The sequence below is a fragment of the Sciurus vulgaris genome, assembly GCF_902686455.1.
Source record: "Sciurus vulgaris genome assembly, chromosome: 2".
NCBI classification, from domain to species: domain Eukaryota; kingdom Metazoa; phylum Chordata; class Mammalia; order Rodentia; family Sciuridae; genus Sciurus; species Sciurus vulgaris.
The window spans coordinates 142617292-142644223 of NC_136462.1; the positions used below are offsets into that span (position 1 = coordinate 142617292).

Here is a 26932-nt window from a genome sequence, read left to right on the forward strand (position 1 = left end):
GCTGGAGAAGGTGGGTCATTTGGAGTATGCCCTGGAAGGGTGTATCTTTCTGAGGCCCCTTCACTCCTCACTCTCTCTCTCTCTCTCTCTCTCTCTCTCCTCACTCTCTCTCTCTCCCCCCCCTCTCTCCCTCCCCCCTCTCCCTCTCTCTCCTCTCTCTCTCTCCTTCTTTCTGGTCAGCCAGGAACACAGCAGCATGCCTTTCCTCCATAATGTTCTTCCTTACTTGGAGCCAACCATGAATTGAACCTTTGAACCGTGAGCAAAATAAACTTTCCCCCTCTAAGTTGTTCTTCTCAGGTATTTTGATCATAGACACACAAAGTTGACTGACACACATGTGCATGTTACTTGCAGTGTTGTCGAAGGTGACACTACAGCACAAACAAACCAGTTGCTGCTGTGGGGCCTGACAAGTCCTCTTGGAACAGCTGTCCCTAGAGGGGATGCTTTTCAACAGTGCGGACAGTTAGGGAGACATCAGAAGTCAGGGAGCAAAGAAAATGGTGAGGGGTAAAACCATGCTTCCTGATGCTCTGTCTTCTCAGATGGTGTGCTGGGGACTCTGCCTAGAAGGGAGATCTGCCAGAGAATAATCATGTACATTTTATTTTCTTCACATGAGAGGCATATCTGAAAGTCACATGACTGAGAGATAGGCCAGGCACGCCCACAGTGGCTGTGCAGGACAGAAACCAAATGGGACCCTAACGTAGAACCCCTTGCAGTGAGTCTGGTCCCTCCCTCAGCAGGTCTTACCACATGCTGGGTTCAGGTCAAGTCTTTGCTCTGTCAATGAACTGAGTGCCATCCCAAACTATCCCTCAAGCCATACTCTCCCCTTCTTCATCCTGCAGTGACACTTTCTCCAGGTTTTCTTTCAACTTCTCTCTCCAGTCTTGTTCCTAACCTTTTCCCCTGGATTTGGGGGTTGCTCCAAGTGCAGCCTTAACATGGTTGGAATGCTAAACCCCAACTTCCATTGTCCAGTTATTCCCAGCTCATGATACCCTGGCTACCTCCACACACCTCACACCTAACTCACCCTCTCTCTCACCTGCTCTCTCCTTGTGTTCTTGCAGGGGGTGGCACCCCCTCTAGGTCATTCAGAATCAGGGTTGTGTCTACCCTTCTCTCTGCCCCTCAACCTGCTTCCCCTCTGAAGGTCCTCCAACCTTCACATTTGAGCTCACACATCAGAGAAGAGCAGCTGCTGTGGTCCCCACCCCTTACCCTGGGTCATCCCTATGGCCTGCATCTTCTCCCCCTGTGCAGGCGCTGCTTGTCTGCCAGTCCCTCCCATGTAGAAAACTGCTTTCTGCAATGCAGAGTGCAATATGACTCTCCCTCCTTGAAACTCTTGAAACTCTTCAGGGTTCCCTCATGGGTCCCCCTTGCTTTCAAAATCTAGTTAAGATTCCTCCTCAGAGCACAGAAGACCCTTTCTAAGCTGCCTGTCTGTCCTCATCCTACTCTTCTCCACCTGATAACTCTGCAAAGCAACATGCAGTTTCTGGAACGTGAGTCAGTTCACAAGGTTGTGCCTTTGAATATCAAGTTCTCTCTCAGGAATTCCTTATTCTATTTTTTAATTTACTGAAGTTAGAGTTTATAAATGGTCAGCCTCAGGTCATATCTGACCTAAAAATGTTGGGGGCTTGCATCATTTTAACCTTTTAAAAATCAGAGGTCAATTTGAAATATGTTAATATCTGACTTCTTTTGAACAGTTAGAAGATCTAGCAACACTGAACCATAGTAATTTCTGGAGTAGAGAAGTGGCTGTGTCCTCTGCTTGGCAGGTATATGCTGCATTTCCTACAGTCCACACCACTCCCTACTGTCTTACACTGAACTGCTTCATTTATGTATGTGAGCTTGCCTGGATTCTGAAGGCATTTGAGTTTGAGATTGTTGGACACACTCCTATCAAGTAGCAAAATTCAGCTCATGTCACCTTCTGCACAAACATATCTGGCTTAGGAGCCTCTCTCCTATGAGGTTCAGGCAGGACTGAGGATGCAATAATGATGCTAGTTTCTTGTTCCTTCTCAGTGACTGTGGATGAGATGCTTACTGATAAAATCAAGCACATGCAGAAAGCGGAACACCCAGGGGCACAGTTGTTTTTCCTGTAATGTTCAGAAAATAAAAGTGCTGGAAAAGAAAATCCAGGCGTTTTGTGCTTCCTAAGTCACCAGGTGAGGTTCCTTTCTTGCTGGGGCTTGCCAACTGACCAACTGATAGTATAGGAAAAGGAAGGCAGCCCGACTCTAGAAGGATGCTTAGTTGCAGGTGTCTTCAGGTGTTAGTAATCCACTCCACCTCTCCCATTCCATGTTCTGTAGGATTCTGAGGTTCTGGGAGGAACTGGAGTTGGAAAGGGCTTCTGCTTTTAGGGTCCTCCCTGAGAGCTGCTTCCTGGTTACCTTGGGGGAATCTAGAGAGGGGGCTCAGTGTGGGAAAAAAATGAACTCCAGTCATGTCCATTAAGGGCATGAAAAATGACTTCACCTCACAAATGTCACTATAGCTTGCAGCAGGTGGGGTGGTGTGGGGACAGAGAGGATGGGACTCCTAAGGCTGTGGGCAGGTTGATGCCAGAATCACATGTCTGAGTGGGGACTTAAGAAAGACTTTGCTCGGATGGACAAAGCCAAAAAGAGAACCACTACAGCGTTCCCACCACCTGAGCCCTTCCCCTGAGGAGGTCCTGGTGTTGGTTTACTCCTCCACCTCAGAGCATCCTTAGCCCTCCTATTCCAGTGCGAGAGGTTAAATACAGCATGGAGGGCAGTGGAGGCAAAATTTGAACTTGGCTGCATACAGTTCCCAGAATCTTCACCAGCCAAAGATAAGAGGAGACAGGAAGCCATGTCAAGGCAAGGGGCATGTGTAAGAACCAGGGGTTGCCCCCTGGTTCTTTATTCCTGTGCCCTCCTTCTTGGAGGTTCTGCCCTATGCTTTGAATGTTTCCAGCAGATTCTGACAGGAAGTTCAAACTGTGTAGAAGGTTGGGAAGCTGGTTCCTGCTCTGAATGCCCACAGGTGAGAGGCATAAAGATGGAATGAACAGGTAGCCCCCATCCTTCACTTTTCCTGTTGCCCTGAGTGTCAGCACAGATCCCCAGGGTGGGCTGGGGCTGGAGAGGGCATCAAAGTCAGAGGCTTTGTTTTAGTCAGCTTTTTAGTCACTGTGACCAAAAGAGCGGACAAGAATAGTTTTAGAGGAGAAAAAGTTTATTTGGGGCTCATAGTTTCAGAGGTCTCAGTTCAAAGACAACCAACTCCATTGTTCTGTGTCTTAGGTGAGGGAGAACATCATGGTGGAAGAGTGTGGTAGAGGAAAGTGGCTCAGGACATGCCCACCGGAAGCAGAAAGACACAAAGCTCAGCTCATAAAACACCCATCCTAAAGGCATGCCCCATTGATCTATCTCCTCCAGTCACACCCTACCTGCCTACAGTTACCACCCCATTCATCCCTATTAGGGGATTAATGCACTGATTAGGTTAAGGCTCTCATAACCTGATAATTTTACCTCTAAATTTCCTTGCACTGCCTCACACCTGAGATTTTGGGGGGCACCTCACATCTAACCCATAACAGGCCTATTAGCTCCCAGGGTCTGTGCTGGGCTCCAGATGGTGCCCTAGGGATAATGGCTCAAGGTATCGTTGAAAGTTTCACATTCAGGGCAGCTTCAGAGCTTCACCCTCTTCTCGGATCTTCTTTCATCAGTTTTCTATAGAAAATTTCAGGAAAGAAGGCTGGAGTGAAGCCAGAGAGGCTGCCATTCTTTAGAGTTTAAAATTATCCAGAGGCAAGAAGAATTCTTGTCCTATGACTTCTCCACCTGAACACAGCAGACTGAAAAAGGATGAGAGATTTAAACCTGTGTTCCCAGACAGATCATCTGCTCCCGTAAAACCCTTGGCACAAGATGAACTTCACATAGGCACATTTGAAGTAGGTGGTGCTTTGGGCATATGTGGGGAAAAGATGCACAGAAACTACCCACTTCCTGGTGGGGGAGGGGAGAATGAGATCCTCTTCCCCGCTCTGTTTTCTTGACAGCAATACCTCTTTAATGCAATACTGTTTTAAAAAAATGAGGTCGCAAAAAGAACAAGAGCTTTGGTGTGATCCCTAATGCCATCTTAATAAATGGAGTGTGGAAAGTGGAGTTTCCTTACTCCTCAAAATGAGTAAACTGTGAAAAGTGAGAGGTAATGAATACAGACACACATCTTGGCAGGTGCTGTTCTTAAGTTTAGTTTTTATTATTGTTGTTCTTATTAAAACTCTCGGTTAGAGCTGAGTTTCTCTGTCTTCCCTTTTGTTCCAATTGACATGCATTTATTGAGTACTTACGCACCAAACTGGGCTCAGGGGTCACAGTGGGAATACAGACAGTTTAAAGATGCTTAAAATTGAATTTGGAGACAGGACACACACACTTGTGTATATGCGCACTTGGGTGTGCACACACATGTACACATGTGCACTTGCACACCCAAGGACAAACACTCCAGTAAGGAACAGAGCTATAAATACCTACCCACCTACACATTCCTTGAGTGCTGCCAAGAAGAAAACACATGGGCAGCAGTGATAGAAGATAGTACACCAAGGGCTTACTCAGGAATGAAGCAGAAGGTCTCTTTTAGGAGGTGGCATTTTTCAGAACTCTAAAGGATGAGGGGGATCCAACCTTGCAAAGTACCATAGGAAGAGCCTGAGGTAGAGGGCTTTGCAGGGCCACCACCTGAAGGCAAGTGTGAGCCAGGTGGGTTAGTGGATCCCAATCCTTCCTTCTTTAAAATTCACAATATTTCTGGGCCCTCCCCACCCCAGAAGATGGTGTCTGTTTTAGTCAGCTTTTTCATCACTGTGACCAACAGACCTGACAAAAACCAAAGTACAGGAGGAAAAGTTTACTTTGGCTCACAGTTTTGGAGGTCTCAGTCTATAGATGGCCAACTCCATAGCTCTGGCCCAAGGTGAGACAGAACATCATGGCAGAAGGGCATGGCGGAGGGGCATGGTGGAGGAAGGCTGCTCAGGACATGACAACAAAGAAGCAGAAAGAGGTCTGCTCACCAGTACAAAATATAAACCCCAAAGGCTTGCCCCTGGTATCTACCTCCACCAGCCATACCCTCCCTCCCTACAGTTACTGCCCAGATAATCCATATCAGTGGGTTAATTCACAGATTAAGTCACCTCTCATAATCTAATCATCTCACCTCTGCACATTCTCGTGTCATCTCACACATGGAGCTTTCCAGGGATGCTACATATCCAAACCTTAACAGTATCTGAATCTTCATTCCTTCTCATCCCCTTCCGACCCCTGTTCCTTGGTCCCCTTTCACTTTCAAGATCGTGGCTTTGCAAGAGAACCTCTCCCCCTTCTTCTCTCTCCCTTGTGGTTTTCTGTACTTTATTTTTACAAATACACTCTTGTATATGCAGAATAGTCTCCTGCCTGCCTCCACCCTTGACTTGCATCTCCTTCCTTTCAGCCTATTTTCATTGCCCTCCTTGATCAGGGACCTATCTTTACAATCTCATTTCACCTCAACCTTCTAAAGAAAGAGGTCTCTCAAATGTCACCAGGAACCTGCTGAGTATCAAGCTCAATGACCCTTGAGCCTCCTCCTTGAGGGCCTGTCTGCCAGGAACACTCGCCTTTCTTGCTCCCTGCTCTGGCCTTGTGGTTCTTCTCTCGCCTCTTTGGCTATCCTCCATGGCTTCTGCTTCCAACTCTCTGAATGAGAGCAAAGACCAAGGCTTAACATTGAAGTCTTTGCTATTATAGGGATTTCGGGTACATTAACTGCTTCAACCACTATCTCTCCAAAAACTGGCTTCAGGTGTTCAGGCATACTGATGGTCCCAAGAGGGCCTGAGAGTTATCATTCTTTTCTGTAACCACACATCCTAACTCTCCCTGCCTTTCCATCCATACCACACTGGCCTAGACTCTCAATGTGGCTCCCATGGGTGGTATGGGTGGTGTTTCTAGTTCCTGCCCATCCCAGCAACTTGCACCTTTTCTGCTCAGAGTTTATTCAAGTCACTTCTAGGGTCCTAATTATCCACAGCAATTTCTCTTAAGCACGCATTGTTTTCCTTAAGAATCCTTTCAAATTTATGAACTTTCTATCCAGAAAAATACCTCTACTTTCTAGGAGTTTGTGGATCTCCTGAAACTCACTACAGACCATTTAGAAGTATTTGCACCCAAAGTTAAACCAAAGATATCCCCCAAAGAATCAAATCCAAATTTTTAGCACTTGACATGCTGGCTTGGAGTCCTCTTCCTATCTTCTTTTCCTCTACCTTGAGGTCCTTCCAAAACTCCCTTGCCACAAACACAAGAACAGCTCCTTGTCCATGGGTAATTCTTTGGTTCTGGTCATTCTCCCTATCGGGACCACCAACTTCATTCTTTGCCCAGATAGGTCTTTAGACTCTTCCTTCAACTCCCAGCCTGATCTCACATTCTCTAGAAGTATCCCTGTAGTTCAAATTCCCAGTGGGGGCCCCTCTTTGGAGCACCTATACTACAAATGATCAGAAGCATGAGCAAGAAATTGTCATTTTTGTTTTCATTAAATGGAAGGTTTCACACAAAGGCCAGGGACCACTGCTAGGCTGACATACTATACACACAAGATGTTTGCTGGTGATAATGCTTTTTCCTGATAGCCAAATGAAGAAGGCTTCCCCAGTCACCAAGCTTAATTATATTTGATAATAGCTTTGCTACATCTAGTTACACTCGTGTGCTTTTCTAAAACATGGTATATTGAGCACAATTTATCCAGAACACCAATCCTGCTGTCATATAATGATTCTCCAAGCAGTCCTCAGTGGTGGGGGAATAACAATGTTATTGACCCCCATCTTGCAAACTTATCAAGTGCTTTTACAGAGATGTGAGAGTGTGAGATGCAACTCCTGACCTGAAGCAGATGCTCAGCATGTTTGTCTTTCTTTTCCATTTTTGTACTCAGGTATAGCAGATGGTAGGTGAACATAGACTAGCACCTATTTATTGCCCTGGTTTAAAATTACAGGGCAAGGAATTTGGAGGCACAGCAAAAGGATGACTTATTATTTCCAATGAGTTTAAACCCCACTCCACAGGGAAACTCACTGGGACAGTGACCCTGTGAAGAGGCATCAGAGCTGGAGAAGACCTGTGGGAGTGTCTAAGCTGTGTTTTACAGATCAGGAAACAGAGGCCCGGAGAGGTAAGGGTCTGCTGGTGACAAGTCCACAACCAAAGCCCAGACCTCTGGTTTTCACCTCCAGACACATTTTTCATCATCACACAAGGACTCTGTCCCCTAGTGGACTCCATTATCCTTGAGCACCCTACCTGTGCAGTATCTTTCTTTGAGTGTCGCCAGCCTCTAATCCAGGGCTCATGGGCACTTGTGTGCAGGGAAGCAGATGCATGTCACTCATACAACTTTGTGATGATGGCATGAAGCTCAGGGCAACTGTCACAGAAACCAGTACCAGGAGCTCTCCTGGTGCTTTCCTCCAGGGGCACCATGAGTGCCCTGTAAGATTATGTTTCCACACCTAATCAGGAACAAATTGGCTTTTCCAGCAGACTGGCTCATGCCCCATTGTCTGTGCTGATTTTGCTGAAATGTTGGTTTGAGAAATAGTTACTGAGCATTTACAGAAGCCATGCACTGGATATACAAAGATGAACAGGACAGAAAGCCTTTCCTTGTGGAAAACCATCTAGTGGAAGATGAAAAAGAGAAAGAGACATTGAGAGAGAGAGAGAGAGAGAGAGAGAGAGAGAGAGAGAGAGAGAGAGAGAGAGAAAGAGAGAGAGAGAGAAAGAAAGAGAGAGAGAGAGAGAGAGAGAGAGAGAGAGAGAGAGAGAGAGAGAGAGAGAGAAAATGAAAACAAAAACAGCACCACCTCATCCACACAGAACGAGGCTAATCTCCACCTATTTCCAAGACAGAAAATAAAAACAACACTGCACAATGCCACTCTGATGAAGACTAAAAATCTAAAAGTCAACACATCTTACTTTATTTTATCTCAATTGATCTCAACTCCCAAATGTCTGAGCTTCAAAAGGTAAGATTAGGTACCATTAAGCCAGCAGGGCTAGCATTGATTTAAAAACCCTCTTCCATGCTACAGGACTGAGGAGGTTGCAGACCCTTATTAATCTCCCTGTTATCAGCTAGATCGCAGCCTGCCAGGAGCCAGCAAGCCTGATTCCCAATTCTGGCCACATCCCTCCAGTCCTCTGGTTTCTGTATATGAAGCTTGTATGGGACCATGAATCAGCCTGCCAAGAAGACTTACTGAAACTGTGGGCTTGTCTTTCTTCATGGGATTGAGAAAGGGCAAGTGGGCTTCATGTATAAATAAGATGGAACTCCACGGATCTCAAATCAGACAATTGCTGGGAACCATACAACACGCCATCACATGACCTCTTCTTTGGCCATGGAGGGAAATATGTAAATGGTCCCAGAATATAAGGGGACTTTGTTAGCCTCCCTGGAGGAACTAACTCTCTCTCCTTCTTTCCCAGTTCTTCATCCTTTCTTTCCTTGGTTTTCCAAATAAGCATCTACTATTTGCCTGCAAGGAGCTGGAAGTCCAAAATGGCACATCTGAAATGATACTAGCACTTGCGTGGTGAGCTACAATCTAGCGGGCAGAAAGACCCCATGCAACAAAAAGCAGCAGTATGCAAGAGAAGGGGAGCCCTCCAGAAGAATGTAGGGTAGAGGTCGAACCTGATGGCCTTTCAGGGTGCACAGGTCCTCTCGGACCTCCTTTCGGCAGGATGATTTAGGCCCACTTACTTCCTGAAGGGACACCCCATCTAAATCACCCACAAGATTGTTTCATTGGAGGATTCTTTTGTGTGTTGAAAAATTTCCCAAAGAACAGTGATAAACTAAGTCTGTAACTAGGTAACTTATCAGAGAATTAACTCATTCAGTGTCTACAGAAGCTTTGCAAGGAATTGTTATGGCCTTGCTACCATCAGAGTAGACATGGTGCTGGACAAGAAGAGAGGCTAGCCCGGCTCTGCATAAACTTCATTCATTTTCCCACTCCACCTTCATGTGTTTTGCTAGCTCAACTTTATTGACTTAATACTTGTCTTTAAATTGACTCACTTAAAAACTTAAATTAATCTATCACAAAAGCATCTTTATATCACAACCATAAATAGAATACCAATATCCCTTGCCCTAAATAGAAGGTAATAGCAAGAATAAATACAATTAAATTCTTGGCTGCCAGCCTGACCAGAAGTTCCCTTTTATCTGGAAGAGCAGATGGGTTTTAAAAGGCTCCCCTATATTTGCCTTCCATCTCTCCCCAAAGGCCTCCCCCTCAATTCCTCCAGCTTTGTAGAACTGACAGTGGAGTTTGGAATTAGACCACAGGCTGGGCAGGCCACCAGATCCACTCAGGAGCCCCCAGAACTCTGGGGAACTGTTGCCGTGTGTGCCAACTGTGAAGTGAGGCCATTTGCTGTGTGAATGATCACAACCCAGCCAGCTCATGAGGATGCTTAATGACACAGCTGAAGAGTTCTTTGCTGCCCAGCTTCTCCAGAAATTTTCATCAGGTGTTGCAGGCCTGCATCAAGGCTGTTTTTGGACATACTTCAGCCTCCTTAGACTCATTTAGTAAATAACTTCAACCCTTGGTTAGAGTTTCTCCTTGTCTTATAAGTTTCCTCATTTTGGAGGACTAAGCGAGGGAGCAGGTTAGTCCACCTGGCTAAACCCCAGTACTTAGGAACACAGTCAGTTAGACCTCAAAAACATTCAGGACCTTTCTCTGTGTTTATGAAGCAGTTACTCTACTTAAGTCTCAGTTTGCTTGTCCATAAAATGGGTTTCACAGGTGTTTAATAATAAATGTGTGAAAGAGTCAGGCGTGGTGGCACACATCTATAATCTCAGCAACTTGGGTGGCTGAGGCAGGAAGATTCTCAAGTTTGAAATCAGTCACAGAAACTTAGCAAGAGCCACAGCAACTGAGTGAAACCCTGTCTCAAAATAAAAAATAAAAAGGACTGGAGATGTGACTCAGTGGTAAAGTGCTCAATGGGTTCAATTCCCAATACCTAAATAAATAAATAAATGTGTGAAATAATGTCTGAAGAGCTCCTGGGGCACACATGAGAACCCCACAAACTGTAATAAGGGTGATTATTCATTTTTCTGACATCCATTTGAGGGTCACTCTGGACAACGCTGTGGTGGGCAATGGAAATACAAGGAAAAGTTTCCCCTGGTGGGAAGGGCCAGAGACACTGACTAGGGCAGGGGTGCTGCAGAAGGCAGGGAAAGCAATTACAGTCATGTGTCATCTAATAATGGGGATAGGTCTCAAGAAAGGCATCACTGGTCGATTCTGTCGTTGCTGTGTGAAAATCACAGTGTACTTGATGGTGTAGCCTACAGATACTATATGTTCTAGCCTCTTGCTCCTAGGTTACAAACCTGTACAGCATGCTACTGCACTGAATACTGTAGGCAGCTGTAACATGATGGTGTATACCTAAGCATAAAAAAGGCATAGCGAAAAACACTAGGTGATAAGGATTTTCAGTTCCTACAGTAATCTTATGGGACCACCGTGGGATATACAGTATGGGGTTCAGGGAAAAGTCATTATGTGGTGCATGACTATATTCGCACCAGCAGGATGTGTGTACATATTGCCTGGGATCTTGTTACAATGCAGATTCTGACTCTGTAGGCCTTGGTCTGGGATAAGACCTGAGATTCAGCATGTCTACAAAACCTTCACAGTACACCCAGGTTGCTTTTTCTGAGGACCACACTTTGAATAAGAAGGGTCTATCCCAGTGGTTTTCAAAATGTGGCCCTCAGAAGGTCCAGCAGTACCAGCATCACCTGGAACTTGTTCCAGATGCAATTTTGGGGGCCCAGCACTCTGTTTTAAACAAGTTCTGGAGGCAATTCTGGCATTCTTTATATCTTGAGAGCCATCTTAGGGAGGGACTTCAGGCCTTTTGGAGTCCACATCCCCTGCTCACACCTGCTTTCTTGCAGGGACTATGCAGCTTGAACCTTAAAGTAAAGAGACAGTTGGATCCCAGCTTTACCCAGAATAAGCATCCTGAGATTTTCTTTTCAGGTTCACCCTTGAGTTACCCTCTGTGGGTGACATGGATGGGACAGCTGGAAGCCAGATCTGGGTGAGGAGGGTCTGGGCAGCACTGGCTTGGCTTCCCTGTCTCCTCGCCCAACATTTGGTGCTTTTAGGTTTTTATGAGAACTTACACTCTCCCCGCTCCACCAAATTTAGGCAGGCAAGTCAGCAATTATTTACAGAGTGACCACAGAAAGTATGTGTTTGCACTTTCTGCAATCCTTAATCCCAGGTGTTGGGGTATTTGGGCCCCCTCCAGTAAATGTATCCAAACAACACCAAGTAATGGTGTGTTTTCTAATTCTGAGTTTCTGTCCCTCCCTCTTTGTCTCCCTCCATTTCCTCCCTACCATGTTATTTTAAAAATTAAATAATACTCACATTGATGTTGCTTTGTTAAAACCACAACTGTGCTCTCAAAATAAATCCACACATCTCGAGTGCCTGGCAGGCATTCTTCTGGTTGCTTTCATTTGTGTGTTTTTAAAAACTGTGGCAAAATACACATAACATAAAATCTGCTATCTCGCACATCACGAAGTGTGCTGTCCTGTGGAGTTAAGTACATGCATGTTGTGGTGTGGTCACGGCCACTATTCATCTCCAAAACTCTCTTCATCTTGCAAAACTGAAGCTTTACACCCATTAAACACTAGCTCCCCAGTCCCTCTTCCCACCAGCCCTGGCAACCATCACTCCATTTTCTGTCTCTGTGAGTTTGGCTCCCCTAGGTACCTCGTGTAAGTGGAATGATATCTTACTTGTCCCTTTGTGCCTGGCTTATTTCACTTAGCATAATGTCCTCAAGGCTCATCCTTATTGTAGCATGTGTCAGAATCTCCTTCCTTTTTAAGGCTGAGTAATAGTCCATCAAATCTATAGATCACATTTCATTTGCCCATTCATCTGTTAAAGGATGGTTGGGTTGCTCCCACCTTTTAGTTATTGTGAGTGATGCTGCTGTTTGAGTCTCTGTTTTTGTTTATTTGGGGATATATAGCCAGAAGTAGGATTGCTGGGTTAAAGGGTATATCAATTCTATGTTGTTTTTGAAAGGAACTGTTTCCCAGAGTGGCACCATTTTACATTGCCATTATTTGTGTTTTATGGAATCCTCAGGGCACTGCAAGTTGAGTACTATAAATCCATCATGCAGATGAGGAAACTGAGGTTCAGAAAGGTGAGACACACAAGAAGATTGGAGCTGTGATCTTCCAATAGTAGCTCCCAGCTGCTCCAGAGGTGTGGTCCAGTGTCCTGAATCATGAGCAGCAAACAGATTTCTAGAGAGAACTTAGTCCTCAGAGATGGAGGTCAGGCCTCAGGATGGCAGTTGGCAAAGGTGTGTGTAAAGACCTGAGTCATTCTGCCACTGCTGTTTGTCAGAGCTGGGGTGGGCAGCACTGGCAGGCTGGGGGAGTGTCTGCAGGGGCTGAGTTGGCTCCACCACCCAGGCTTGGCCATCATGGGTCCTTCTTTGGGAATTTGTCTGTCTGCACACCTGGGCTTGGACAGAACACCACTGGAAGTTTCTTTCTTGTCCTCCTCTTCTCTTTGGGAACTCAGCATTTTGATTAGGGCACAGTTTGAGCATCATCCAGAATCCACTTAAAGTCAACTCACTAAATTTGGGGAACCTCAGAGTCGCAGTAGGAGGGCCTTTTCTGCTTATGGGAAAATAGCAAACAAAAGTCACCTGCCCTATCCATTTACCAGCTCATTTTCTCCAGATATCTTCCACCTTCTGCCTTCATTATTTATTATTTAACTATGCTGACATTTACTAAGAAAGAAGGTGTGAATTACGCTGGGCATCACTCTTCTGAGTGCAGCCAATGTTTGTATTCTAGAAATGAGAGATAAGGAGACTTAATAGCACTCGTACTTCATGGGCAGAGTTCAGGGACATCTGCCCTTTCCTCCTCATTATGGAAGTTTGAACCCAATGGCCATGGTTGCCATTGTGTTGGGAGGCTATCTCTCCTCAGTGAGTCTTCTCTATAGTCTCTGAAGTTTCTAGCGTCCTTTTACAAACTCTGTGTGGTACAGAGAATGAAATAGAATATAGGGGGGTCCCCAGGGGTACTCAAAAACCTTCAGTACAAAAAGTTATTAAGAGCAGGTAAACCCTGGGCTGGCAGATCTGGTTGGGATTCCAGCTCCTCCTTTACTAGCTGTGTGACCTCAGCAAGTTCTGGGACCTCTCTGAGCCTCCATTTCCTAGTCTGCAAGTGGGCGAACAGTGTGGACCAGCAGGATTAAGTGAGAAGACTGGCGTTAGCTCTTAGCAGAATGCTGGCAGCCTGTAGGAAATGGGGCTCCCTGGATGAGGCCCATCCCTCACCCACAGGACTTCCTTCCTTTCTTCTTTCCTCACCAGGCTCCACCAGCCTGAAGAAGCTCTTGGCACCGGCCCTTCTGTTTTTTCCCCAGAAAAATTCCTCCAGGCCTTAATCATGTGTGTTGTTTTTCTCTTCTCTCAATGTGTGTGTGTGTGTCTTTCTCTCTAGTAATAAGATGGTCAAACAAATGCCACGCTCCAGAGCCACTCTGATGAGACTTGCCTGAGGCAAGGAGGTGGCTGGAAGAAAGGCAGAGTGGTGCCCCGCCTCCCCCCCCCCCTCCCCCCCCCCCCCCCCCGGAATTTTACATTAAGGTGTTTCGGAGCTGGCATCCCCAAATTGTATTGATCTTTTCAGCTGCCATATCCCATTACAGCCTGGGCTCTAACATGCTGTCCCTGAAGTTCTCCTCCAGCTCTGCTGCATCCCAGATTTCTCTCTCCCAAGAACCACTGCATTTCCAAGGTTTATCTTGGAAATAGGAGCACTCATTATTTTCCCTAGAGCATGTCACTAATACATCATTTTGGTTAGTTCTCCTTGTTCTCTGGAGCCTTGGTTCAAATCATAGCCCTCAACGTTATTAGCTAGTGTAACTTTGGCCAAGTTATTTAACTGCTCTGTGCCTCAGTCTTCTTATCTGCAAAATGGAGACAGTAACAACTTAGACCTCACTGGATTGTTGAGAGGATTACAGGTGCAAATATAGCTGCAGTGTTTAGAATAAATATCATTAGGCACATAGCAGACACTCAAAAATAACTTGTAATTCTTGGCTGTCATCAGGCTCCCTAGCAGAGAATTATAAGGAGTGGGGCTGTGTCTCCCAAAGTGACCCCCTCAATGGATCTTGTGTACCCAGATCTCAAACTCTTAAATTTCAATAGCCAGTAGCATTTCCAAAAGATTGAGACTGGGAGTCATGGGTTACCAACCTCTTCAGACAAAGAAAAAGTATTATAGCTTAAAAGAAAGGTCATCGTACAATCCAAAAGGAAAACAGAACAAGCTCTCAGAATATAACAGTTCTCTGGCAATGACAGCAGGCAACTATCATCTTGACCACACTGTGCCTTTCTTCTTCCTTTCTCTCTTCCTTTTGGATTACCACCTGCACATCAGCATTTGGGGGCCGCTAACCTGGGGATCATTTCAGTCACCAACTGAGAGGCTTCAGAAGGTGGAATTGCAGCCCTGACCCTTAAGAAGGGATCAGGAAACAGAGATGAGTCCCTCTGGGTTCCTCTAATCACAAAAAAGTGCGGGGGGAAACCCGTTGACAGAGAGGAGTGTCACGGTTGCAGAGCAGTTCTGGAACATCAATGCACATCTGTACAGCAAGGCGGGATCCTGGATTTCCCAGGGGAAGGGATCAGGACCCCCAGTGCTCTCAAGTGTGTCGGGAGGAGCCATGGCTGCCAACGTGTCCACTCCTGTGGTGTCAGGGCTGCTGTTTTCTCTGGCTGGAGCCACTCTCCAGGCACCACTGCGAAGTCAGTGACTGCTGAAGCCCAGAAAATGCTGGGACAAACAGGTCCTGTCAGGACACCCGGCCGCTTCCTAGCTGGGTGAAGAATTGCAGACGACTGGGGAGAATTTAAAACCAGCCCAGCTGCCACCCAGGAGAGTGACTAATCTCAACACTTAAGGACAAGCCTAGCACTGGAGAGACAGCAAGTAAGCCCCAGACTGCCAGTCATCAGCCACAGGGGATGGTGCCTCACCCTGGTATGTCTCTCTGGGGGGACCTGTCCCTACTCCCTGGCAGGAGACAGCCACTTGACTCACCCGGCTGGTGGCGTTCATGTCCCTGTGCATCCTGCCATCTGTCTGCCTCACTCATTTTTGTGTGAGGCAGCTGAGAGATCCGATTCTGCAGGCTCATCAAGGATCCACACATGGCTGCCCCAAGTCTTGACCCATCATCACGATTCTCTGGTTTGACCAGTGATTTAAAATAAAAATCCCACATTGAAATGTTTAATAAAGAACATCTTGGAGATGATACATGTTGGCTGCACCTCATTCTTTACCATATCTGCATCCCAAACACTCCACTTCCAGCATCCTTTCTGGGGGCCTAGACCTCAGGAGGAAACAGTTTGCCCCAAGTTCTAGTTTGCACAGAAGCCCCTAAGGCAGAACTGGCACTTGCTCTCCTGGCAGAAGGAGAGGTTAGCCACGGTGGCACCCGGGAGAGTGGCAGGGCCAGAAAGGGCTCTCTGGACAGCAAACGGCTGAGCAGAAGCTTGGAGTCTGGGCTCCACATCTTTGCCTTTTTATCTGAACTGGCAGTGGACAAACATACCACTGGATGCTCCCATTTTCCAAAGTAAAAAGGGGCTTTCATTTCCATTGGCCTGCCCCCCTGCATTCCAAGACAATGAACAATGTTGCAGCTAGGCTGTGTCTCTCAAGCAGGAGCTTTCTGACCAAGTGGGGGCTGTTTGACTGTTAGTTGAATAATATGAACCTTTGGGGGTGGAGAGGATGACTGGTTATTTTTCCTATACCCTAGGTCCAAGTTTGTTCATTCAGAAAATATTTTATGGGCTTCATTGTCTAAACTGTATACTTATCACCAGGGGGTGGGGATTAGGGATGAATAATTGTGGACTCCAGATCCAAAGGATGCTGGCATGATGGGATGCTAAGGGTGCACACAAGAGGGGCAATCAACTGTCTGAAGAGGGGATGGAGTCTGGGAATGCTCTGCAGAGGAGGTGGTGCTAGACCATAGTCTTGAAGGAGGAGACAGTGTGGACAAGGAAAAGGGACCTAGGAGGGGACCGGAATGGCAGAAAAAATAGTGTGCAACGAGAGTATTTCAGAAAGGAGGACAAGCATATGCAAAGGCACAGAGGTACATAGTCACAGTATTACCTGGAGGATGGCACATAATACTGAATGGGTGAAGCCCAGGGAGGCTAAAGAGAAAGCAGAGTGCCAGGTTATGCATGGCTTTGTATGCCTACTAACCTCAATGAGAGTCTTTCTAGAATTCTACTCTCTCTGAAAAGTATTCATAACTTGCAATTTACAACATTCCCAATTTGTAAAACCTAAACAATTTAAAAACCTAGCAACCCTGCTTTACAGGGGAAAGAGGCCCTGAGTGCTGAATTGGTTTCTAAGATGGATATCTATTTACAATTTAAATTTGATGCTAGGAACAGTTGGCAACAAGGACTTGGAGCAAGTGAGTTAAAACCAGACCTTCTTTCTCTCCTATTTTATCCTCCAATTGCGTTTATATTTGAGTGAAGTATTCCAAAATGGGAGAAAAATGGGCTTTTAAAAAGAAAAAAAATGAATAACCTTGAGCAAACATGTCTTCTCCTCACAGAGGTTCCCAGTGCAACTGCTCAAGGTCATATTCTTTCTCATTCACCTGGACTCATCCACTAAGCTGTGCACCTCACCTCGCTCGCAGATGATGGCAGTAGTTGCCACCTGCTCACAGATTTAGTCACAGCGGATGATCAGAGCTGGTCCCTCTGATGTAGTAGAGGGCTTGATGTCTGCCTGGGGTACACTAGGAACCCTGGCTGAGGTGGCATCAAATTTGACTGGTCAGATTCCATTCTAACAGATGGGTGCCAGAGACGAATAAGTTGTTCAAGATCTTTACTGCCACCCATGCGCCAGGTGTCCAATCACATGGCATATAGGGGCGGGAGGCCTGTGCAACTGAAATCAGAATCAGGTTTGAAATGGAATGAGAGATTTCCCTCCTCCACGAGATTCTGCCTCCAGAATCCTGAACTGCCTCCAGAACTCAAGGTTCTGCCTGTGAGTCTGAATACACATGCCCGTGACAGGTGACCCTGAATGGCAGGACGGGGTTAACGTCATTCTGCCCTCTAGCATGGCACTGAATTTGGTTGAACCAGAGGACATCTTGGGGTGACCAGCCCGTAGTTCTTCTCCAAGTCTCTTATCCATCTTCCCTCTTCCTAAATTATTTAGGGGGGGAGTTACTAAGCTCAACCCAGCCTTTTAGGAAAACTCTGGACCTTTGCAAGAACTCTGGAGAGGGAGTTAAGAAGCACAGGGGAAAAATGACTCAGAGGACCCAGAAGTCTAGCATGATGTTCAAGAGAATGGGCTTTGACCTCTACCAAGCTAGGGTTAAGCATCTGCTTTATCATAAGATTAAGAGAGGGGAAACAACCTCTCTGAGTCTCATTTTCCTTATTGATAAACTGGGGATGGCAACAGTACCTAGTTTAAAAGGGTTTGGGGAGGAGTCAGTTAACTAACATTTCAAAGTAATTAGCACAGTGCTAGGCACACTGAGTTCAAAAATGGTAGTTCTTGGTGTCACCTGTTACTGGCCACTGGGTTCCCTAACCGATGATAAAAGGGGAAGTTTCCATAAGAGGAGTCCTCCTGTCCTAGGGAATCTTTGAGTCTCAGCCTTGTTCCAGGAGTCTATGTGTGCCCAGCACAGTACCAGATTCAGGAAGATATTTATCCAATGCTGAATGCCTTCTGAGTGCCAGTTCTGGGGACACCACAGTGACCCTGCTCATGAAGGTTAAACTCAAGACTAAAGCCTAGGGGACATCCAGAAGAAGAGATCAGCTTACAACTTGATCCAGCTGATTCTAAAACTTGGGAGCCTGAATGTGTTGATTAGGATCTGTTTCATCAAAACCCCATCCAATTTCCTGAATAAACTTCATTCCCGGATCCTGGGCAAAACTCTCTGGGTGCTTTGCAGAGAACTTGTTTTTCTACACTTCCCTTTCTCATTCATCCCAGCTACACAACAGCAAAAAAATCAGAAAAGGAACTTTGAAAATAATCACTTAGGAAAAAAGATGTGCCTCTCAGAAAAGACTGCTCAAAGAAAGCCTTGCCCCTCACCATGCAGAATATGATTCCTTGGGCAGGACAGGACCTCTAGGGGCATCACATCAAAAGCCTCATTTTATAAGACAGGGAATCAAAAACTTAAAATAGTGGATCTCAGACAATAAATATGTAATTTGCTTTCTTCTTTCACTTTTCATTCCTTAGTCTTGGGAAAATTTACCCCAAATCTGGTTCCTTCTGTATTCCTTTCCTGCCTAATGGATCACAAGTTTTTATTGTCCATTGATGTCCAGAAATAGCCACTTATTTATTTGTTTATTTATACTGGGACTCGAACCCCTGAGTGCTCTACCACAGAGCAACATCCCCAGCCATCTTTTACAGAACCATAGTTTCCTTCTAGGGACTGACACTGGCAGGTAATTTGTAACGCTTCTAGCACAGATAGAGAGCAAGTTGGGGGAAAGTGGGCAGGGCCTGTGCAACCACACTACAGTCTTGAATAGGATCCAAGGTCTCCTGGGAAGGCATAGGGTGAAGAAGGCAGAGCCCTCATGACACCCCTCACTGGCCTCTGAGTCAGGGTACTTACTGGCACTGAGCCCCACTGTTTAAAGTTGGGGTGATTCCAAGGATTAAATGACTGTGCTAAACTGCACTGTATGCAGAGAGAAGATGTTGGTGGGATTCTCATCCACTGTCCCAAATCTTTCCTCCCCCAGCCATGGAGAATCCCAGATGAGTCTCTTTTCCTCTGAATAAAACACAGAGGGAACCAACTGTGGGTGAGACTGAAGTGTTGGTTCCAATCACATGACCTATAGAGTACTGGCCCAAGGCATCAAACTGGAAGAGGGTAGTGTCTCAGCCCTGGGTTGTGACAGTCCAAGCCAACAGTCAGCCTGCAGACTAGAGGCAACAGAGAGAAGGAAGATGCCAAAATTGACCTGCTTGGCATTTTTTCATACCAGGCAGGGGTAGGATAAAAAGAAGTAGGGACCTTTAAATGAAACAGGTCCCAGGGGACACATTCATAGCGGAAGGTTTGGGTTTTAACTATATACTCTATATGCAAATGTCTTTCTTAGTCCAGGCCTTGGGGTTCATTCTTCCATAACCTGCTAGAACAACTTGATGTGAGAAATGGAGGCTTCACAATGCATTTGGCAGGAAAGTACAACTTAGGTGCAAAGTGATCTTCTGATTGCATTTTAAAAATTAAAAGTCACTAGCATGTAGAATGTATTGTGTAAAAGTTCAGTGAATGGATAAGCAAGGGATGCCTGAATGAAAGTGGCACTTTCTATGTTTTTATAGCAGAAAAACAGCTGCTGGTCTTTTCCTCTTACATGCTCAAATGTCAGCAGGAGATCTGGGCCTGAGAGAGCTCACATCTCAGGCAGAGACCAGGGAGCAGAGGAAGGACCTCCTCACAGCATCTTCTATCATCTGGATCTTGACAGATTTCCTTTTGGAACCACGTTTTTAGGTGAAAAGCTAGGGGAAAGTGGTTTGTTTCTCTGTCTTCTGTGGGAGCTGGTGGCATGTAGAATATTAACTGAACAACATTTGTGAAAGTTTTCAAAGCTCTTGGGGAAACCCAGGATGGGGAGGAGAAAGAGCCAGAAAGAAGGGTCCCTGAGACACAATGGAACCCAAAGAAGGAATTGTGAGGGTGCAGGCATAGATTGGCAGAGGCAGGGAGAAAAGAAGAGGCAAGTGGCGCCACTCCCCAGGTTATGGTCCTTGGGGGTCTTCACACCGTGGACTCAAGATGGTATATCATTTTTGAGGTGCCTGACAGCGTGGCAGTCCCTCAATTCACTTTGATAATGAATGAGATAACAAATCGGACAAAGGAGGGGAGCACGCGGTGCGGGACACCATACCGCGCCTGTCTCAGCACTAATCCCACAGAGGAAGGGACCTTCTGCCTTCCCAGAGATTACACCTTCTCCCTGTCAGGTTGCCTCTGAATCTGGCTTCTCCACTTGTCCACCTCCCCTTGGAGGATCTGGAGGCTGCGGGGTGGGGCGGGAGTATCAGCCTTCGGGACACAGCGCCGGTGCGTCCCGCGCCGCAAGTGCGCACTCCAGGAAGTCTAGAGCCAAGAGAAGCTGGAGGTCCCCACCTCTGAAGACAACGGGAGGACCTAGGACAACCCTGCACTCCCGGGGGCCCTGAAGCCCACCGGGCGGCAGTACACACTTCGCAGAAACGTCTGTCTGCGCTGCGAGCGCAAGGCAATCCCGGGTCGCTGGGGGCTTCTTTTAGGGTTGGCAGGCTGAGCTTCTGAAACCAGGCCTGGTGGTGGTGGTGGGGTCTCACTCCGGCCCAGCGCACCCCATCTCTTACGATGCCAGCCCCCACGCCCGGATTCAGGGAGGCGGAAGGTGCGTGTGTGTGTGTGTTCGTGTGTTCAGGGAACATTCCCCTTGCCGGTAGCTGGGTGCTGAGCCCTCGCCCTCTGCTCTGGCCCGGGGATCCCCTCCCCCGCGCTCAGATATCCCCGCGCGCCCCCTGCCCACTTTGCCAAGGCGAGAAAACGGCCGAGCCGGAGACAAAGAAACTCCTGCCTCCCTCTACTCTCGGCCCCTCCACCCGCCTGAGACACTCCCCGGCGCCCTCCCTCGACCCCGGCGACACTGCGCGCGGACACGCCGGGAAGGGGGCAGGGTGGGCGAGTCCACTTCCCGATGCCGGGAAGCTGGGGGCTGCCCGTGCATCCCGCCTGAGGACACCCCACGGCAGCCGCGCCCGCACCATCCGCTCCCCAAACCGTCCCGGGTCCCTGGCAACAACACCACCTCAGCCAGAACCGATCCCCGCCTCTCCAGCTGAGGGACAGGGGGGCGCGGCGCACACAAAGCGGGATGTGGTGGGGGGGCGCAGAGTAAGGGGGAAATAGAGATCCCGCCAGGGCTTGTGGCACGGGCCCGGGCGAAGCTATTTACCCGATTTCTTCTTCGATCTCGGAGATGTCTGCGAAGATGAGGAAGACCACGAGCAGGGTAAGCGCGGCCAGCATCCAGCTCCGGAACTGCAGCTGCATGGTGGGTTTACGCCCGCCGGGACCCACGCGGGCCGGCGCTATTCGCAGGGGCTGGAGGGCTCAGCGGCAGGCGCCGGAGCCTCCGCGCGCCACGCGCAGCGGGGCAGACACCCTGCGCTCGGGGCGAGTCCGGGCCGGTGGTGGCGGCGGCGGCGGCAGCGGCAGCGACAGACAGGGGTTGCTCAGGCGCGGCGAGCCCGCTCGCTCTCCCTCGGCTGCCGCCTGCCCCTCCCCTCCCCTCCCCTCCCCTCCCCTCCCTTGCCCCGCCCCGCGCCCCGCTCCGCGCGCAGTTTGACAGCTTTGCTCCGCGTCCCTGCTCGCCTCCTCCCACCAACTCCAACGTCCAGCCGCCCGCCTTTGCTTCTCCCGCCTGGCTTCTTTCAGTCCCGAGGGCGTGAGGATACGGCCAGAGCCTGCCACTCCTGGCTTAGGAAGACTGGGCTAGGGGCACCGAGTGCGATCAGGTACCGAGCTGAGCTCTGGGAACAGCGCGCACCTCCCGGCGCACACCGCCCGGCGGCTGGCAAACGCCCTCCTTCGCCCGCTCTTTGTCCAACACCCTCGCTTTCTCTCAAAGTTTTCCCGACACAAAGACCAACACCTGGGGACAGAACCTACCACGCAGCGAGGAGGCGGTTTCAACCAGGCAGATATTTCGACAGTTGACGAATTAGGAGGAGAGGAGGAAGAAAGGGAGGGAGAAGAAATGTCCAAGACCGGCCAACTTCAACGGAGATGCTGATTGCAATGTGTGAGCGAGGCGATTGCTTAGCCCGCGAAAAGCCACCTCCTTTAGGCGGTAATCTTCGTCCATTTAGAAACCCAAGACTGGATCTCGAAAGCTGTCTTAGTTGTCGAGGTCATTCAGTCTTGGCTAGATCCCTTGCTCCCTCTGGAGTGGTTGGTCTACCTGCAGTGGTGGACTTAGCGTCCACCCTGCCTTGGCCGTGGAGATGCTGACTCCAAGTAGACTTCATCTCCCTAGCTCCTCTTCTCTTTTAGTAAAATCAATAACTATCCCCTCCCTGGAGTCCTATCTTGATCAAAAGGCCTTCTAGAAAAATATGGCTTCCACAAGGGGTAACGCCTCCAATGCTGAACATTCTACACTTCCACAGCCTTAGACAGTTTAGCTCAAATTACACGGAATTGGATAATTGTCTTTTTATCCCTTGCACTATTTGTAACAATTCCTGAAATCAGGAAATGGAAATTTCCAGGAATGATCATTTGGTTTGTGAAAGAGTCCTAAAGGTTTCAGTGTGAGAAGACCCTGTTGGAGAAGCTGTATGGAATGTCCTGTCTGGGAGCACCAGCAAAGGAAAGGGAGTGGCAGGTTGACTGTGTCCTCAGGACAACTCAGAGAGGCTTGGGGGGGGGGGGGGGGAAGGGTACTGGCAGGGAGAGGTAAAAGGTCCCTTTTGATTTCCCCATCAAAGTTCTGCCTGTGCCCAAAGTCCTGTGCCTCTTTGTGTGTGAGAAGGAGGAGCAAAAGGAAAGCTTCCAAGTTGGGGGCTGCTGGACTTTGCTGTCACTGGGAGCCAAGATGAGCTCTTCCCTGCCTGGAGAGCACAGCAGGGAAGCCACAGAGAGAAGTGAGGAAAATTCTGCCTTGCCCTCCTCTGAGTGCCAGGACCAGATATTTTTTTCCTTGGAAGAGGAGTGTACTGATTCCCACTCATTTGCTGCCTATCCCCTAGCAAAGTTTATGCACCTGCACTCCTTTTATGGTGAGCTTCTCCAGAGTGTCACATATTTGGGGTGGGGGAGACTTTCTGATATTGAGCACAATGTTGAATGCCATGTACCCTTATCCATTAGAGGCAGGGATAAAACATCAAAAGGTTTTCCATCAGTGCAGGGGCCCATGTGGTCTACCCATCCTGTCTCCAAGGTTTCTAAGTATCTAGGTCTTTCCCTCTAACTTACTTGATGGGTGTCTTAGGAGGTATGGAATTCTTGTTATTTAGTCTTGCTTTTCTGAGACTAATGGCTCTGGTGAAGGAGGATTGAACAGGGTATACCTAGTATTCTGCACAATACTTTGACCACTTCTCCATTCACTTCAGGGCTCAGCAGTACTTAATGAACAAGCACCAGCATCATGCCAGGGGATAGGGACACCTAATTCTCTGTCCTTTGATGGTTCTCCATTCAGGAGGAAGCCAGATATTCAAGTGCCTAATTAAAACCCAAGATGTGTTTACAGTAGAGCTAGGATCTTCTGACCAGCTTTAATTGTTGAATAAGATCATCCAAAGGACAAGAAGAACCCAGCTAGGCCTCTCCCCTGCTTTCTGCTTCTTCACCAGCTCTTCTCAGAAAATATCATGAAGGTACTGTCACAATCCTAAATTCATCAAATCAGTTAAACCTCATATAGCTGAGCACTGTAACAGCAGAGATGATTTCCATTTTCTGTTAGGTGACCTATGCTCTCAGCCCAAGTTCAGAAGCATTCCTCCTTTGCATCCTCCTGGAAGAATTATGAGTGGCCAGGAAATAGTGGAAAACTTGTGTAGAGCAATTCCATCACTTATGGAGAAATCCTTATACCCACGCAACAGGGGATATCCTTAAGTATACCAGCTGGGGAACAGAGTAGACTTGGCAATATAGAGGCTGTCCCTGGAGTGAGAGTTGTTGAAACAGGGACTTCGCTTGGAGGGTGATGGAGGACCCTTGGGATCGCTGTCTGTAAGGTTGGAATCTTCTTGGGTCAGCTACTTTGGCAGTGATCTGTGCTCATCCACCACCCTATTATGACTCTGAAGAACAAGTTCATTCCTGGAATATAGAACAGGGGAAGAATGATTAGCAGCAAATGTCAGGCTGCTGATGTAAAGTGCCACCTGGGTGCATGCTTGACTTGGCCACCTGACCCCCTCCCTGGCTGACCCCTGTGTTTAAGCAAGTTCCCTTTCCTACCTTGGATTTCCCAGGAAACTGGGAGATCTCACAGTAATCATTTCTTTAGGCCAAGTCGTTGGATACTTAAAATGTAGGAGTTTTATGGGTGTGGCAGCAAATTAAGCCTTTACCACCGTGAATATTTTAACTCAAATTAATAGAGTATATTAGGTATTCAGGCAACTAATAAGAACTGGAAGTTAGTATTAATGAGGACTCAAGGAGCAGGAGGCTCCGTAGAAGCCTAAAGGGGCCCAATAGGGTCAATGCACAGCAGTGGGACAGCCCTTTCTTGCCTTTGACACTGGCTGAGGGTGGGCCTGTCCTTGTAACTGCTAGCCTAAAGAATGGGGACCTACCTAGAGCCTAAATTCACAGGAACTCCAAAACCCTAGCTACCATTTACATATCTAATAAACTCCCCCAACCCCACTCCAGCCACACAGAATTTTCACCAGAACTACTTCTTGGGAACAATAAGACCTATGCTAATAATAACTTGTGCAAGTTACTGGCTTGGGAGAATGGCCAAATCAGATGTGGGAAGGAGCATGCAGGGGAGAGCGAACATTTGTGAACATACACAAGTGCAAGACAGCTGTTGGGGCTCTTTCTCTTATTTAATCTTCTTGACAACCCTTTCATATAGATACCATCATCTTCATTTTGCATTTGAGCAAATTGCGCCTCAGAGAGGCTAAATCTCCAAAGGTAACTGAGTTGGCAGAGAGGGAATTCTAATTCAAATGACTTCCCTTGGGTCCCAGCAAATCTGGGATCCTGGGATTGTCAAGATCCCCTCTGGTACTCTAAACGGATTTGTAAGCAGGCACTTTCTTTGATTCTTACTGTATCCCCTTAGTTCTGGCATGTCGGGATTCAGGGAACAGATCTGTCTTCACTCACTTCACATCCTTCATCATTTCTGAGACCATAATCATAAATCTCCATTTACATCTTTCCACATGGAAAAGGCTAGTCCTTTCAATCAATTCACCTTTAAAAAAAAAGAATAAATAATGATTATCCAAACATCTGACCTAGCACCTTTATCGTTAAATAACTACAAACCAGGAATGGTCTTGCTTTGTCATCATCTATGAAGGAGCTGTGTGTGTATTGCAGGAGGGTCAGATGGGAGCATCATGGAAACAGGTGAAAGCCTTGGTTGGAATAGATTAATAAACCATTGGGTTCCTGTACCTCCAATAACTGAGAGAACCTGACTTTTCTTTTGAAATTTGTGCTAAATTTGAGTGTTCTCATGAATGCAACATTTTCCCCTTCCAAATCAGAATCAGAGTGGTAACAATATGGAAAAGCAAAGGGGGCACATTTGCATTCCATTTGTGACTTTCATAAATAGCAAAATTGTAGTTTAGCCAAAGAAAGAAAAGAAATATACTCAGGAGATTGCTGTAAATGTTTCTGGGATTATCATCAGCAAGAGATGTTGGGAAGGATGTGGGAATGAGCTCTATAGCAATTTGGAAGGGAGAGGGAGGAGAGGGGAACAATTTTTTATTTGTTTTTTTCTGGGATTTTGACAAATTCTTCTGTTGGGATGAAAGTCAGTTTTGAACAAAACCATAAAGTCAGGTACCAGATTGCAGAGAATAGAAGGAAATATCTTCTCACCAGGGTTTCAATAAAATTACCACTTGAGCTCTGAATCAGACTTCTTGGCTTGCCCAACTTTGCCCAGAGTCCATCATGACACCATCTTATGAGGTACTGAGAAAGTTGGTGCCAAGTTGGCAATGTCCCTGGTCCTCAGTCTTGGGTCACTTCCCAACCTTGGTTTGGATGAAAGACCCCCACATTCTCAAAGCTGGAAGGGTTAGTAAAGACCATGTTTTCACTTAACAAATATTGCCTCACCACCTATTTTGTATGGAATTATACTAGAGGGCTGAGATGTAGTGGTGCATGAGGTAGGTGGATGAGCTCCCCTAGTGGAACTTGGAGTCCAATGGATTTTCCAGATGAAAAACCATGTGACCAAGAGTTCAGAAGATTTATACACAATCCCACCTCTGATTGGAAGGCTGAGATCAGATAGCTCTCTTGCCTTCTGAATTCAGAGTTAGCTCTCCCTCACATGTATGCTTTTTTTTTTTTTTTTTCCATTTTTTTCCCACGACATTTCAATGAAATTAGAAACTCCCAGGATCAAGATCTTTCTTTCTTTTCTGGCCCCATATTGTCTAACATGGTAGAAACGTCATCAATATCTGTTCCCACTGTGACCACTTTTGAGCCATCACCATCATGGTGCTGAAGGCAGAGTTGGGAAGAGATGTGAGTGGCACATTGGAATACAGCATTTCCACCAAGTTCATACAGAAAATGGAAAAATCCCAAGAGCATGGATAATAGTAAATGGTAACAAAATTACATCAGAAAGTGATGAGTTCTATTTATTGCCTTGTTTCTGATATAACTTATTGAAATGTAATTTTATCTGTTTTTATCTTTAAAATATATTTTAATTTTTAATCATGACTGCATTGAATAACCAGAATAAGCTATCTGTAGCATAACACTGGTGACCACTGGCAACAGGAAGTGGCCACAGTCACAAAACTTTGGTTATCATGCTTG

At 46.9% G+C, this 26932-nt stretch overlaps 1 protein-coding gene across 1 annotated transcript in view; it reads right to left on the bottom strand.

Annotated features, from left to right (window-relative positions):
- The window catches only part of ST8SIA2 (ST8 alpha-N-acetyl-neuraminide alpha-2,8-sialyltransferase 2), a 72254-nt gene extending 50717 nt beyond the window's left edge, over positions 1-21537 (bottom strand). Inside the window, exon 1 of the mRNA XM_079127349.1 lies at positions 21321-21537. Coding sequence (XP_078983475.1) covers positions 21321-21418 — 98 coding nt within the window. The 5' untranslated portion in view covers positions 21419-21537. The remainder of the gene's footprint in view (positions 1-21320) is intronic.
- Positions 21538-26932: the final 5395 nt, after the last annotated feature.